General features: G+C 39.1%; 1 protein-coding gene across 1 annotated transcript in view; it reads right to left on the reverse strand.

Annotated features, from left to right (window-relative positions):
- Positions 1 to 6390, reverse strand: part of Usp50 (ubiquitin specific peptidase 50) — a 29107-nt gene extending 22717 nt beyond the window's left edge. Inside the window, exons 1-5 of the mRNA XM_076848568.2 lie at positions 6338 to 6390; positions 4793 to 4987; positions 4331 to 4526; positions 2000 to 2209; positions 14 to 156 (exon numbers count right to left, since the gene is read on the reverse strand). Of these exons, the coding sequence (XP_076704683.1) occupies positions 14 to 156; positions 2000 to 2209; positions 4331 to 4526; positions 4793 to 4987; positions 6338 to 6390 (797 nt within the window). The remainder of the gene's footprint in view (positions 1 to 13; positions 157 to 1999; positions 2210 to 4330; positions 4527 to 4792; positions 4988 to 6337) is intronic.
- Between the last annotated feature and the right edge of the window lie 6202 nt (positions 6391 to 12592).

A 12592-nucleotide genomic window follows, 5' to 3' on the forward strand; every position in this document is an offset into this window, starting at 1 on the left:
TCAAAATTCATACCTTTTTAAGTGAAAAATAATTATTTTTGGTGCTTTGGAAATACTGGCCCTCACAGCTGTTTCCTGCTTGGTTTCACAAAAGGAGCAATGAATTTGGTTGTTCCAGGTCAATGTGTCTTGTTGGAAAAAACACTGGAGACAGTCCTGTTGAGAAAGAAAAAGCATTTGGTGATCAAACTGGATAAACTGCATCCTGGGGTCTCTGTCTATATTAGAACTTTTCTCAAAGTCAGCAAACCAGGAGAAATCAGTGTCACACACTGCAGCCCGGACAGCTGTAAAATCTACCCAACTGAAGAGCTGCCTCTTTCTCACTTAGTTACTGAGATGGATTGATTGCTCATCTCACTTATTATCTATGAATCAGCATCTTAACATTGGTGGTTTATTTCGGAATCATATAGACTACAGTTTCACATTCTTCTCACCACTAAAATGGCCTGATGACTGAGAAAGGGCCATATCTGAGGGTTCAGGTGTGGTAGCCCTTAAAGACATTAGGGCAGAGATAAATTAGACCCCATATCCACAGGAGATACTCTCACTGTGGCCAGGGCCCTGGTTCTGCACACTGTTAACCTAAAGAGGAAGATGAGCATATATTTTGTTTTCAGAACAGCCAGCACCCTCACTTAAAGAGTGTTTGGAATTTCTTTCAACCAATCTTTAATTGTTTCATCTGAGAACAAAAACCAGTCCTGAATAAGTAACAGGATTCTGTTATCTCATTCTGATATGTGAAAACTTTCAGTAGTCAGTTGTGGTGGCACATGGACTTGGGAGGCTGAGGCAGGAGGATCTCAGGTTTGAGATCAGCCTCAGCAATCCAGCAAGACCATCTCAAAATAAAAATAAAAAGGGCTGAGAATATAGCTGAGTAGTGGATCACCCTTAGGTTCAATCCCCATGACTAAGAAAATAAATAAAATGAAAAACTGAGCAGCAGATGTGCTTTCATAATTTAGAAAAAAAATACAAATCCATATATAATTCTGTAAGGAAGATTATTGCTCTCTACTTCCTATTATGCTCCTAACTTACTACTTCTGACATCTACTGTCCCTTCCTGATCCCCAGGCCCTTGCAGCCCTACACTGCTCTACCCTACATCCCTGCTTACACGTTAACTTTTGGCACTGTGGTGAAGAAAACTAGAGAACCAAATTAAGGCACACGATTCCACTCTCTCTTCCAAACACATTTCACAGCTTTAGTCCAAAATACAAGAGCTCAAGACTACAGTCAGAATCTTATTAATATTTAGTTCCCGGTTTGAACCTATAGAACTCTGGGGTGAAGGCGGGTCATAATGTTTTTGCAAGAAATGATAAATTCCTTACATGCCAGACCATCTCTATAGAGTAAAAATCCCACCTAACTTTTCAATTTTACAGTGAGACTGCTTTTCAAGTAAGTACGTTTAGAAATACATTCACTGCCAGGTCATGGTGGCATATGCCTATAATCCCAGTGACTGGGGAGGCTGAGGCAAGAGGATTACAAGTTCAAAGCCAACCTCAGCAACTTAGGGAAGCCCTTAGCAAGACTCAGTCTCAAAATAAAATGTAAAAAGAGCTGGGGTAATGGCTTAGTGGTATAGAGCCCCTGGGTCCTATCCCTGATACCAATAAAACAAAAAAAAAAAACCCTGAATTCATAGTACTTTTGGCTAATAAGTTGCTTTTCCAAAAAATGCTATTATCATGAGCTTCTCTCCTTCCTTTATTTCTTAAGTTGTAAAGCTGCCTTCTCATACTGAAAAATGTAGAAAATAACCCTGAGAACATCTGGGGCTGAGGGTAGAGCAGGACAGACGTATCCAGTAGTAGACCGGCACAGTGGTGTGGGACAGTAGTCCCAGCTACTCAGGACGCGGAGGCAGGTGGATCACTGGAGCCCAGGAGTTCGGAGACCAGCCTGGGCAGTGCAGCAAGACTCTGTCATAAGAAAAGAAAAGAAAAAGCATTTAATAGTAGGGGCTGCCAACCTGAAGGGAACATTCATATTCAGATGGAATGGGGAGGGAGAGGACAGTGAAGACTTCGTTCTTGTAGGTGCAGTTCTCACACTTCAAACATATGATGCCATAATTGAGCTGCCCTTCAAACAGCCGTGTGATGATAGACGTCTCATTGGCAATCACCTTCCTGCAGCATCTCTGAGCAGATCCTTTCTCATGTGATCGTCTTCGGTGGTACTGAATCAAGGATAAATCCTCATATCAACTATTGGTTATCAAAAAACAGTTTTATTTTATGTATTTATTTATTTATTTAATACTGATTAGTTATACATGTCAGTAGAACACATTTTGACACATTGTCCACAAATGAAGCACAAATTCTCATTCCTCTGGCTGCATGTGGTGCCGAGTCACTCCAATAGTGAAATCTTAAATGTATATAGCGTAATAATGTCTCAAAACATATTTTAATAGAATGACATTTTCCTATCAGAATGATATATTCCCATTAGAAACCACTTAGTTTTGGATTCAGACAATAAGTAGAACAAGGCCTTCCTTGAGAGTGTATGTCATTTGTGATTTTTGATGATTCAGTTATTTCCCTTATTTGGTAAAGCTGAAACTGAGGACACCCCAACTAGTAAATGCAAGTCCAGGCCCCCAATCTGACAGCCTCTGACTGAGATAGAGGAATCTGAAGCTAGTTTTTCCTGGAAAAGGGGTAAGTCAACTACTTAACTAACCTTAGGCAATGAAAGCTGATCTAGAGGTTAAATGAAGGAATATAATCTTTCTTCTTTCCAGACTCTTCAGCTAATGTTCCCTACTCTTTTCTACTTTAAGTTATAGAAAATACACTTATAATAATAAATGAATGAATGAACGTTGTGCCCCAAACTACTCTTTTTTTTTTTTTTTTTTTTTATAAGTAGCCATCTGTTCCTGTGTCAAATATAGGCACACTTGGTCCTTAGTGTAGGTTCTGTTCCACTTTATATCACGAAATAGACTGTCTGATTTCTTGGCCCTCATCTTGATTGGGCCACATACACAATCCCTGATAGCTTTGTTCGCTGAGTGGGTGTGGGAAATGTGCTTTTATCTTCCCCTTTGTGGTTAGTGGTTTTGATCTCAGGGTAGATACAAAACATTGGTGCTTTCTCCAGTTTTCTGTTAATAGCGAAAGAATGGAAACAAAGTTCTACTTATTTTTCACACACACACACAAATGCAAATCTTAAATTTCCAAGGCAGCCTGACCTAACAAGTCTTGTGGCCTGGTTGGCATCCAGCTCATACTGGAAACAGCATTTCCAGAATTTTCAGGGGCTTCCGGGCCTCCGTAGACTGCCCTTGGAGCTGGATCAGCTCCCACAGCCAGCTCTGGTGGGAGCTGTGCTTGCCATCCTGCAGGTGCTTGCTGCTTTCCTCATGCTTGTTTGCTGCCAAGGTCTTCCACTCTGACAGGAACCAAATGCCCTCATTTCCCCTAATTTCTAGTTTGGCCCAGGGAACCAGAATGCTATTTATTTCAGATTGGCAGCAGATGAGAACATGCGTGATTGCTACTGAACAACACCTTCCCCTCTGACTAAAAAACAGTGCTCTGTGGGTAGCTTGTTATTACTGACAACGAAAAATGGAACTGAAGATTATGATTAGTGGCTCCAGTTTGTGATCTTAATCCTAATGCTAATGATTTCCTGGATGTTAGGTATGGACAAGGGAACATTATCATAAGGAGACTGCATCAAGTCAAACACATATCTTCAGAAAGCATTGGTCTCGGACCAGGACCAAAGGCAGAACTTTAGAGAAATGGGTGATTTCAAGTTTAATCAAATGTATGTCCCAATCCAACGAAGAACTCAGGTTCAGCATGTTCAGTTTGGACATGTTTAGTACATGGGTCTGTCCCTTAATGTAACGTAAAGCCTGATATTTTCATGGATTTGTAGATATCACAAACATTTAGGTTGTAAAGTTTCATATTATTTCTCATTAGGAATTTATTTTTTTTATAAAAAATATGATTTCCACTTTTAAAAACTAGTTCATGCAGCTTTTATTTGCAAAGGAAACTAGATTAGTTTCCACACCTGGCCAATCACTGGAAATGCCAAGAGACCTTTCTCAGTCTAACTAAATAACACCAAGTAAGTGCTGTAGAATCCCATCTCCCCAGGTGATTCTGCTGAAATTTGGTGAATACATTTGTACATTCAAGTACCCTAGCACCTAGAATAGTGCTTGGCATGGAACATGCAACATTGACTAAATAAATGAAAGAAAGAAAAACAGAAGTTGCTGATGAGACTGCAGGCTTATCCTAAGACCATAAACCCTACTTACCTTTTTCAGAGCTTCATGAAGTTCATTTAGGACATAAATCAAGAATTCCTGAGCATCTTGTTGTGTCTTTTTCATAAACGCTGGGTAGAGATTGCCAAGAGCTGACCGAAATACTTCTGGAGAGACACAGTCTGAGTCTCCGAGCCACATGTCTGTCATCAGGTATGCAAAAGCAGTGGCAACCTCACTGCAATCCCTTGGAAGAAGGAAGGGGCATGTTTCTGGCTGATTTAATGAAAAGAGGCACCTAATCACTCAAGCATGGGGAATCAGTCCAAAAATAGAACATCATTCATTTTTTGGTTGCCCATCCCACTTTACTCACCCTAGATCTGTTGTCTGGGGAGCTACAGCCTCGACAGGCCTGTTTAACCCTTTGCAGGGATTCCGGAGGGTTCCTTCCCTAACCTCTCCTGGGGGGTTGGGGCTGGGACTGACTGCAGGGAACACACAGGGTCTTACTTCTGAAGAGCTGTCATGTACTTTCCAGAGAGGAAGTACTCCACCAGCGGCGAGATGCTGCAGAGACACTGCAAGATGGCATTCATGTAGCACGTGTTGCCCAAGTTCCGCAGGCCAGTCACGCCCTGGGAGTGGGGCTGGTTCTCATCCGCCTCGTTAACTGGAAGGGAGTCATAATAGTCTGTGCACTCTGCACTGTGTTGGTGCCACGTGGAAAGAAGGAAAGCGTTTTGAGGGAACAAAATACGTGCAAATGACAATAAGCCCCTTTTGACTCACGAAATAAGAGTCCTTAGTAAGACTTCCCTCAAACATGTTCCCTACCAAGGACAGAAAGATTTGAAATTGAAGTCTAAAATTGAATTCTGTAGAACAGAACTCTGACCAAGTGCTTGAAGTCAAACAAGACAATAGATAAAAACTTTCTTCCTAAAATTCAACCAAGAGAACTGAACTGTTCAGTTGGTTAGTCTAAAGTGCAAATTTTCCTACTAAAATCCAAATTTTTGCCATTTCTCCTGGGCAAGTAAATTATTACAAGTAGTAATGATAACAATAGGCAACAGTTAATAATAGCAACAGCTATAATGTATTTAGCTTGGCAGTACATTAAGCACTTCACATGCATTCTCTCTCTCTCTCTCTCTCTCTCTCTTGCACACACACACACACACACACACACACACACACACACATTTAGTTGTCAATGGACCTTTATTTTATTTATTTATTTATATATATGTGGTGCTGAGAATTGAACCCAGTGCCTCATACATGCCAGGCAAGTGCTCTACTGCTGAGCCACAACCCTAGTCCTTTTTAACATGCATTTTCACATTAAACTTTTGCACCAATTATATGGGGTAGGAACAGTTCTTTTAAAATCAGTCCAAAATATTACAGATGGGATACAAGGTTTTAAGTGGTTTAGTCATTTGCCCATAGTAATACACCAAGGGAGGGGTAGAGAGGTATGTAGGAAAATATGGACATATATTAAAAACACATATATAGTCTATATATAAGCTATCTACACATAGAGACATATAGAAAAGGAGAGCAGGAGAAAGAAAAAGGATAGACTTTGTTGAAAAGTAGGTCTGAGTTGAAATTCTGACTATGCTACCTACTAGTTATATGGTCTGGGAGTCCTATGCCTACTTTTCATCTATAAAACAGAAATAATGAGCTGGGGATGAAATTCAGTGGCTCCCCTGTCCTCTAATATTTGATATTAGGGCCCCAAGAAAGAGCTACATCACCTCAGTACCTGTACTCACAGTCATGCCCATTTGAAAAGTGCACAATGTTACACAAATGGCCATTTTCACTTTTATTTACCAATGTCACAGAAGTCCTGGTCTGTCACTCTTTAGAAGTGCATGTATTGATTGCCTGGATATTAGATAATATCTTCCTTTACTTCTGGGTCAAACCTGGGGGAACCCTTTCTAATCTAACCCTTTCTAATTCCTTCACTCCTTTGAACACGGCTCTTCCCTCTACCTGAGCTTATCTAGAAAGCTGTAATAAATAGAGGCTCACAGGACATAGTAGATACCGAAGTCGTCTGCAGGGAATGACTGATGAGAAGTCATTTTAATAGAACCACGTTGGACTTTCACTTCTATTCAGGAGCTCCGGCTAATGCTTGTAACTTCATTTCTCCAAGCCTGTTATGCCGGCTCTTCTTGTTCGTTTTAAATAATTTATAACTCTTCCTCCTTTCAATAGCTGCCAACTGATTGTCACTGGTGTCAGACACCATTCCAACTTGGATCTTTTCATGCATCATAATCCTTTCCACTCACCCTCAAGATTCTAGAATGTTGCCAGGAGATACTGTTACTTTGTTGTCTGAAATGCATTTATAATATTAGATTTCCAAGAATGAAATGTACATATATCTTTTCTCCATCACTCAGTTTCTCTTGTTGTGTCGGGAGCAATGAATCAATCATTGCTTTGAGTTGCCCAGAGACAGAGGTGACACCTCCCTTGGGAATTTCTCAGTGCAAAGGTGCCCATCCAAAACTACCCAGTTGATGGTATTACACTGTTAAAAGAGGGATTCTGGGAGGGGAGGGGGCATGGGGGCAGGAAATTTGGTGGAATGAGATGGACATCATTACTCTAGGTATATGTATGACTGCCCATATGGTGTGACTCTACTTTGTGTACAACCAGAGACATGAAAATTTGTGCTGCAATTGTGTACAATGAATCAAAATGCATTCTGTCATATATACCTAATTAGAATAAATAAGTAAATTTTTAAAAAGGGGAGATTCTGTGCTAGCCACAGAATTCATTAGTTCATAACCTTGAGTTGAAATGCCAGCTGCCCAGATGTAGTTATGGGTACAAGCTGATATGCTCTAATTGAGCTGTTTTGCCCACGACTTCAGTTTTGTTTATCTTAAAGAAGCTTTCTCACAACAAATCCTTTTAATGTTTAAACCTATATAATAAACATGCTGGGCCTGCTCATAGTCAGTCTTCTTCCATGAGAAGTTTGGCTGATCCACCAGGTCCTGCTTTTTTCTACTTTTGTATCTGTTGGTCTTTTTTTCCAATCCCCTCACCACCCAGTTTGAGAAACTGAGTAAATGGTCATGTGGGTTTGTGACATTCAAGTATATATTTTACACACAAATATCCCCCTTGACATGTATACAAAATATGTCCTTCCACCAAGGATACTATGGCAACCCTGCCCACTTTGGGCACCTATTTCTCCCTCCCACTGACTTCAACCTTCCCAAGACCCCTGAGCGACTGTTCTCACTCTGGGAAGAGAGGCAGTTGGGTTTTGTTGCTCCCAGGGCACAGGGACAGAGTGGAATATTTCCTTTCCTTGTCATTAACTAATATGCTGGGGGTGGAGGTGGAGGGTGGACATACACACATTACTAGTGCCACACAGGTTTATTATAGAAATGTCAAACTGGGAAGTTATGAGGCACTCATGATCTTCTGAGTTCTCTTTTCTTCTTCTTTTTTTAACATTTATTTTTTATTTTACTTTTATGTGGTGCTGAGGATCGAACCCAGTGTCTCATGCATGCCAGGCAAGCACTCTACCACTAAGCCACAACCCTAGACCCTCTTTTCTTCTTCACAGAGGACTCTGCTTAAGAAAGCACTGGGTAGACTGACATCTGAATCAGTAATGATTGCCAAGTTCTGGTAACGTAGTGTGTATTTTTCTTTTGCAATCTATATCCATGAGCAAGAGCCAGATGTTCAAATTCACCTTTTGTTTTTGTTGTTAAGGAGATTATTTTCATCCCTGCATATAACCTCAAGTTCCTGGGCTCTGCTCCAATATACAAAATTCTTGTTTCTCTTTACCAAATCAAAGGAAAGAAATTTTTGTTAGATGAGAAATATAATACTAATTTCCAGTAGAGGGAATGGGCAATCCTTTTGATCCTTATGTGTATGTTCAAGTTTGTAAATTCAATTAAGATAAAAAAATGTGGCAGTGTTTTTATCTGAAGCAAAAACCTCTGATTATCAGTTTGCCAGTTTGATGCTAATGGTTTGAGTAGCATGAAGGTGAGTGAAGATCACTAGCCAGTTATTTTGAAGAACATCCCTCAGGGATGGGTTTGCCTATTTTCTTGTGATTAGTCTCACACTATATATTTTAGTAAGAATCTCACAGAAGTGATGATGTTTTCTTACTGTATTGTATTAGGAGGTTCAAGATTTTAACTTGCCCCAACATTGGTGAGGTTAAATGTGATAACTTCAATAAAGTGGGATCTGCCAGATTTCTCCATTATAGTATTTCTGTTCGTAATTATTGTTTTGCAGAGATGTTCTGAGACTATGTAATTGGCCTGTTCCTCATCAAATTTCCACACATTAGCCAGGCATGGTGACACATGCCTGTAATCCCAGAGGCTCGGGAGGCTGAGACAAGAGGATTTCGAGTTCAAAGCCAGTCTCAGTAAAAGCGAGGCACTAAGCAGCTCAGTGAGATGCTGTCTCTATCTAAATAAAATACAATAGGCTGGAGATGTGGCTCGGTGGTCAAGTGCCCCAAGTTCAATCCCTGGTACCAAAACAGACAACGAAAACTTCCAAAAAGTACTTTTGACATTAGTCAGTGTTTCTTGGCTGGATCAAGTAATGCTATGGTGCTTGTGAAATGATTTTCTAATGTCATTTTCACATTAATCAGCTGGTACTCAGCTATAAAAGTTTTCTCCTTCCTTTTTTGTTATTATTGCTATTTTTAAAAATATTTTTTAGTTGTAGTTGGACACATTTATTTTTATGTGGTGCTGAGGATCAAACCCAGGGCCTCGCACGTGCTAGGTGAGCACTCTACCTCTGAGCCACAACCCCAGCCGTTATTTATTTTTGATGTTCAAATCATCCCAAGATTAGTTTGCAGGAGGCCCTTCAACATGTCTGCTGTGTTTATTTCACATCTCCCCATCAGCTTTTAATTCTTCCTTTCTTTTTGGCACATCAGGATCTTTCGGACCTATCTTGTACTGCCCTATCCTAGTCCTGAAGTTGTTGTGGTGTATTTGAAAAAAATCACTGGGTCAGTCTTGAAGTTACAAGACATGGAACCTTTCTTTATTTGCTGTTGGGTTGAAGGGCAACAGGCAAGTTGCCTCTGCAATCTTCAACCCCCTGCAGAAGGTAGAGTGTACTCTTCTAGCAAAAAACTGCAAGCCACCAGTAAGTCAAAACCATAGCAACATGGGAGTGGGTCAGAATGACCCAGTACAGTCAGTCCTTTGCCTAAGAAAAATGGAAACCCAAAAGAACAATTTTATATTGTACAAGAAGGGAAACACTTTCCCAAGGCTGTCCATTTCTAAGTAGGGTGTGCTAAGCAGGATCAGGATGGCAGAGGCAGAGTTTTCTCATGGGAGAAGCATTTCTTAAATGACATGTAGTCTCAGGGTAAAATGGAGTTTGGTCAAGGCACATAGTTTGGCCCACCACACTGTCAGCCACTTCCTGGTTCCTGTTAGTGGGGAAGAATATTTAGGCACTCAGAGCTGGGTATACAGAAGCTATTACCACATCACTACTTCCAGGTTGTCTCAGTGGAAAGAGCTGGGAAGACGTACATACAGGAATCCACATCTGCATGTGGAACTGTACTTTGAGAACTATGAATTCACATAGATAATCCCAATTCCAAATCTTTCAGGGTTTACTCTAGTTTTTTCCCCTTCCCATATTTACAACCTCATCTTCAACAGTGGGATACCCAACTCCCATTATCCTCAATATATTTCCTTCTGTGATCCACCCTTCTGCATGTAATCGAACTCCTGCCACTGCTACTGTCCTTTCCATCTCCCAACGTACAACATGTCCATCTCACTCTGCATTCTGAGACCCCCCATGCCAGGTCACTGCTTCTCGTCTAACATGTCTTCACCCCACAGGTTTCAGACTAAATTGTAAATGAGTGAAGAAAAGAAGAAGGGAGTCCTTCTGTTAATTTTTGCTTCTCCATTGGTGAGGTACTTAAAAAAAAAAAAAAAAAAAGCCAACTTACTCATCCCTTAGATACTTTCCTTTCCATCTAATTATCTGGAAATTTTATATTGTTTTAATATTATTTACATTTTCTCTAAGTACTTCTACAAATATAAAAGTAAGTCACATTATCTTAACTTTTCAGTTCAAAAGTTTAAATAGCATGGGACACTGTATTATCCCAACCTATCTGGTTTTTAAGCTATGGAGGATATATAATGAATTTATATGAAATTTTTCATTATTCTATTTAGCCCTGGAGACCACATAGTGAAAGTTAAGATAGCAAGTGTTACTCATACCTACTTAAAATACTTTTCAAATGAAGTCAAATTATCGGTAATACTTCCTAAATAGAAATGAGACTTTGTTTGCTCTTACTGCCATCTTTCCCTGAAGCCTTTTCATATTTAGAAAATTTTTATCTATCACACCTCCCGTGGAAAGAATGTAGTAACGAGGGACTTAATATTGGAGTACCCTATGTGCTGAATACTTAACTCATAGCACCTTTTTAACCCCACTATGAGACAAATATTCTCAGAGATGCCTGCTCAACTAGATGACATCACTCATGGAACAAGTGACAGAATAAGAGAGTCCAAGTCTATTCAGCTCCATTTTGCTCTGCAGTGAATATAAAATGCAGTAGCTACAAAATTGAAAGGCCCATAGGATGTATCCCTTCTTCATTTTTTTTATTGCTACATAATATTTGACACACATCCACTGTATCGATATATGGAAAAAGATCTAAGCAGATCTTTAATAACTCATTTTAAAAAATTGAGGTTTATTGTTGAGCTTAAGAGTCTTTTTGTGTCCTTTATCAGATAGACTTGAGTCTTCTCTGATTCCATGGGTTATTTTTTTCATAATTAGGAGTGTATTTTAAAGCACAAGTGTTTCTAATTTTGATTGGTTCAATTTGCCTTTTTCTGTGGTTTTTATGCTATTGATGTCATTACCTGAGACTATTGCCTAATCTGACATCACAAAGATTTACCTCTGAATTTTCTTCTAGGAGTTTTTAATTTAAATTTTGGCTCTTTTATTTATTTATTATTTATTTTAAAATATTTTAGTTGTAGATGGACATAATACCTTTATTTATTTTATGTGTACATAATACCTTTATTTATTTATGAGGATCAAACCCAGTGCCTCACACATGCTAGACGAGCGCTCTACCACTGAGCCACAACCCCAGCCTGGCTCTTATATTTAGATTTTAAAAATCAACAGTGGCACATGCCTATAATCCCAATGGCTTTGGAAGCTAAGCCATGAGGACTGCAAGTTCAAAGTCAGACTCAGACTTAGTGAAACCCTGTCTCAAAAAAATAAAGGGCTAGAGATGTCACCCAGTGGTTAAGAGCCCCTGGGTCCAATCCCTGATAGCAAAAACAAATATTTTGAGGTAATTTTTGTATATGCTATGAGAAGGAAGTCCAACTGAGTCTACCTTCATTTGCATGTGAATATCCAATTGTCCTATCATTGTTTATTGAAAATATTATTCTTTCCTCATTGTTTTGGAATTCTTGTTGAAAATCAACTGGGTGGGCTGGGGTTGTGGCTCAGTGGTATAGTGCTCGCCTACCATGTGTGAGGCCCTGGGTTCGATCCTCAGCACCACATAAAGATAAATAAATAAAGGTATTGTGTCCATCTACAACTGAAAAAATATTTTTTAAAAAATCACCTGGCTATAAACATGAGAGTATACTTTTGGAGTCTTCTATTTTATTGTCTATGTCTATCATTAAAATGTAATATACCATCTTGACTACTGCAGTCAAGTACAGGGAGGAGTATTTTAATAGCCTTTTAGGTAACTGTGAATATTCTTATTAGAGAAAAAACTAAATCAGACAAGTGGTAGTTTTCCAAAGGTCAACTGCAATATAGAATTTGAAACCTTATTAAAACAAACAACAACAAAAAAAACCCAAAAAACTTTGCCTATTATGTTAGATTTTTCACTCATGTATCATTTTAAAATGCCATTTGTGGGTCATTTGGAAAACACTGGTTATGCATTGGAAAATATTAGTTATGTGGATCTCCCAAATCTCATTTTACACTATTAAAAAAATCTCATTTTACTATTAAAAATAAACAACAACAACAACAAACAAACACTGTTTTTAATACCAACAGATTTCTTTAGAGAGTAATTGGAAAGCTATCATGCTACTGGTGTTAAGAGGCAAGTTTTCCAAAATTCTAATTTTTTGCATTAGCAAAAAATAAGTCTTCTGTCAAATATTCAAGTCT

This window comes from Callospermophilus lateralis, chromosome 3 (assembly GCF_048772815.1).
Source record: "Callospermophilus lateralis isolate mCalLat2 chromosome 3, mCalLat2.hap1, whole genome shotgun sequence".
Classification (NCBI taxonomy): Eukaryota; Metazoa; Chordata; class Mammalia; order Rodentia; family Sciuridae; genus Callospermophilus; species Callospermophilus lateralis.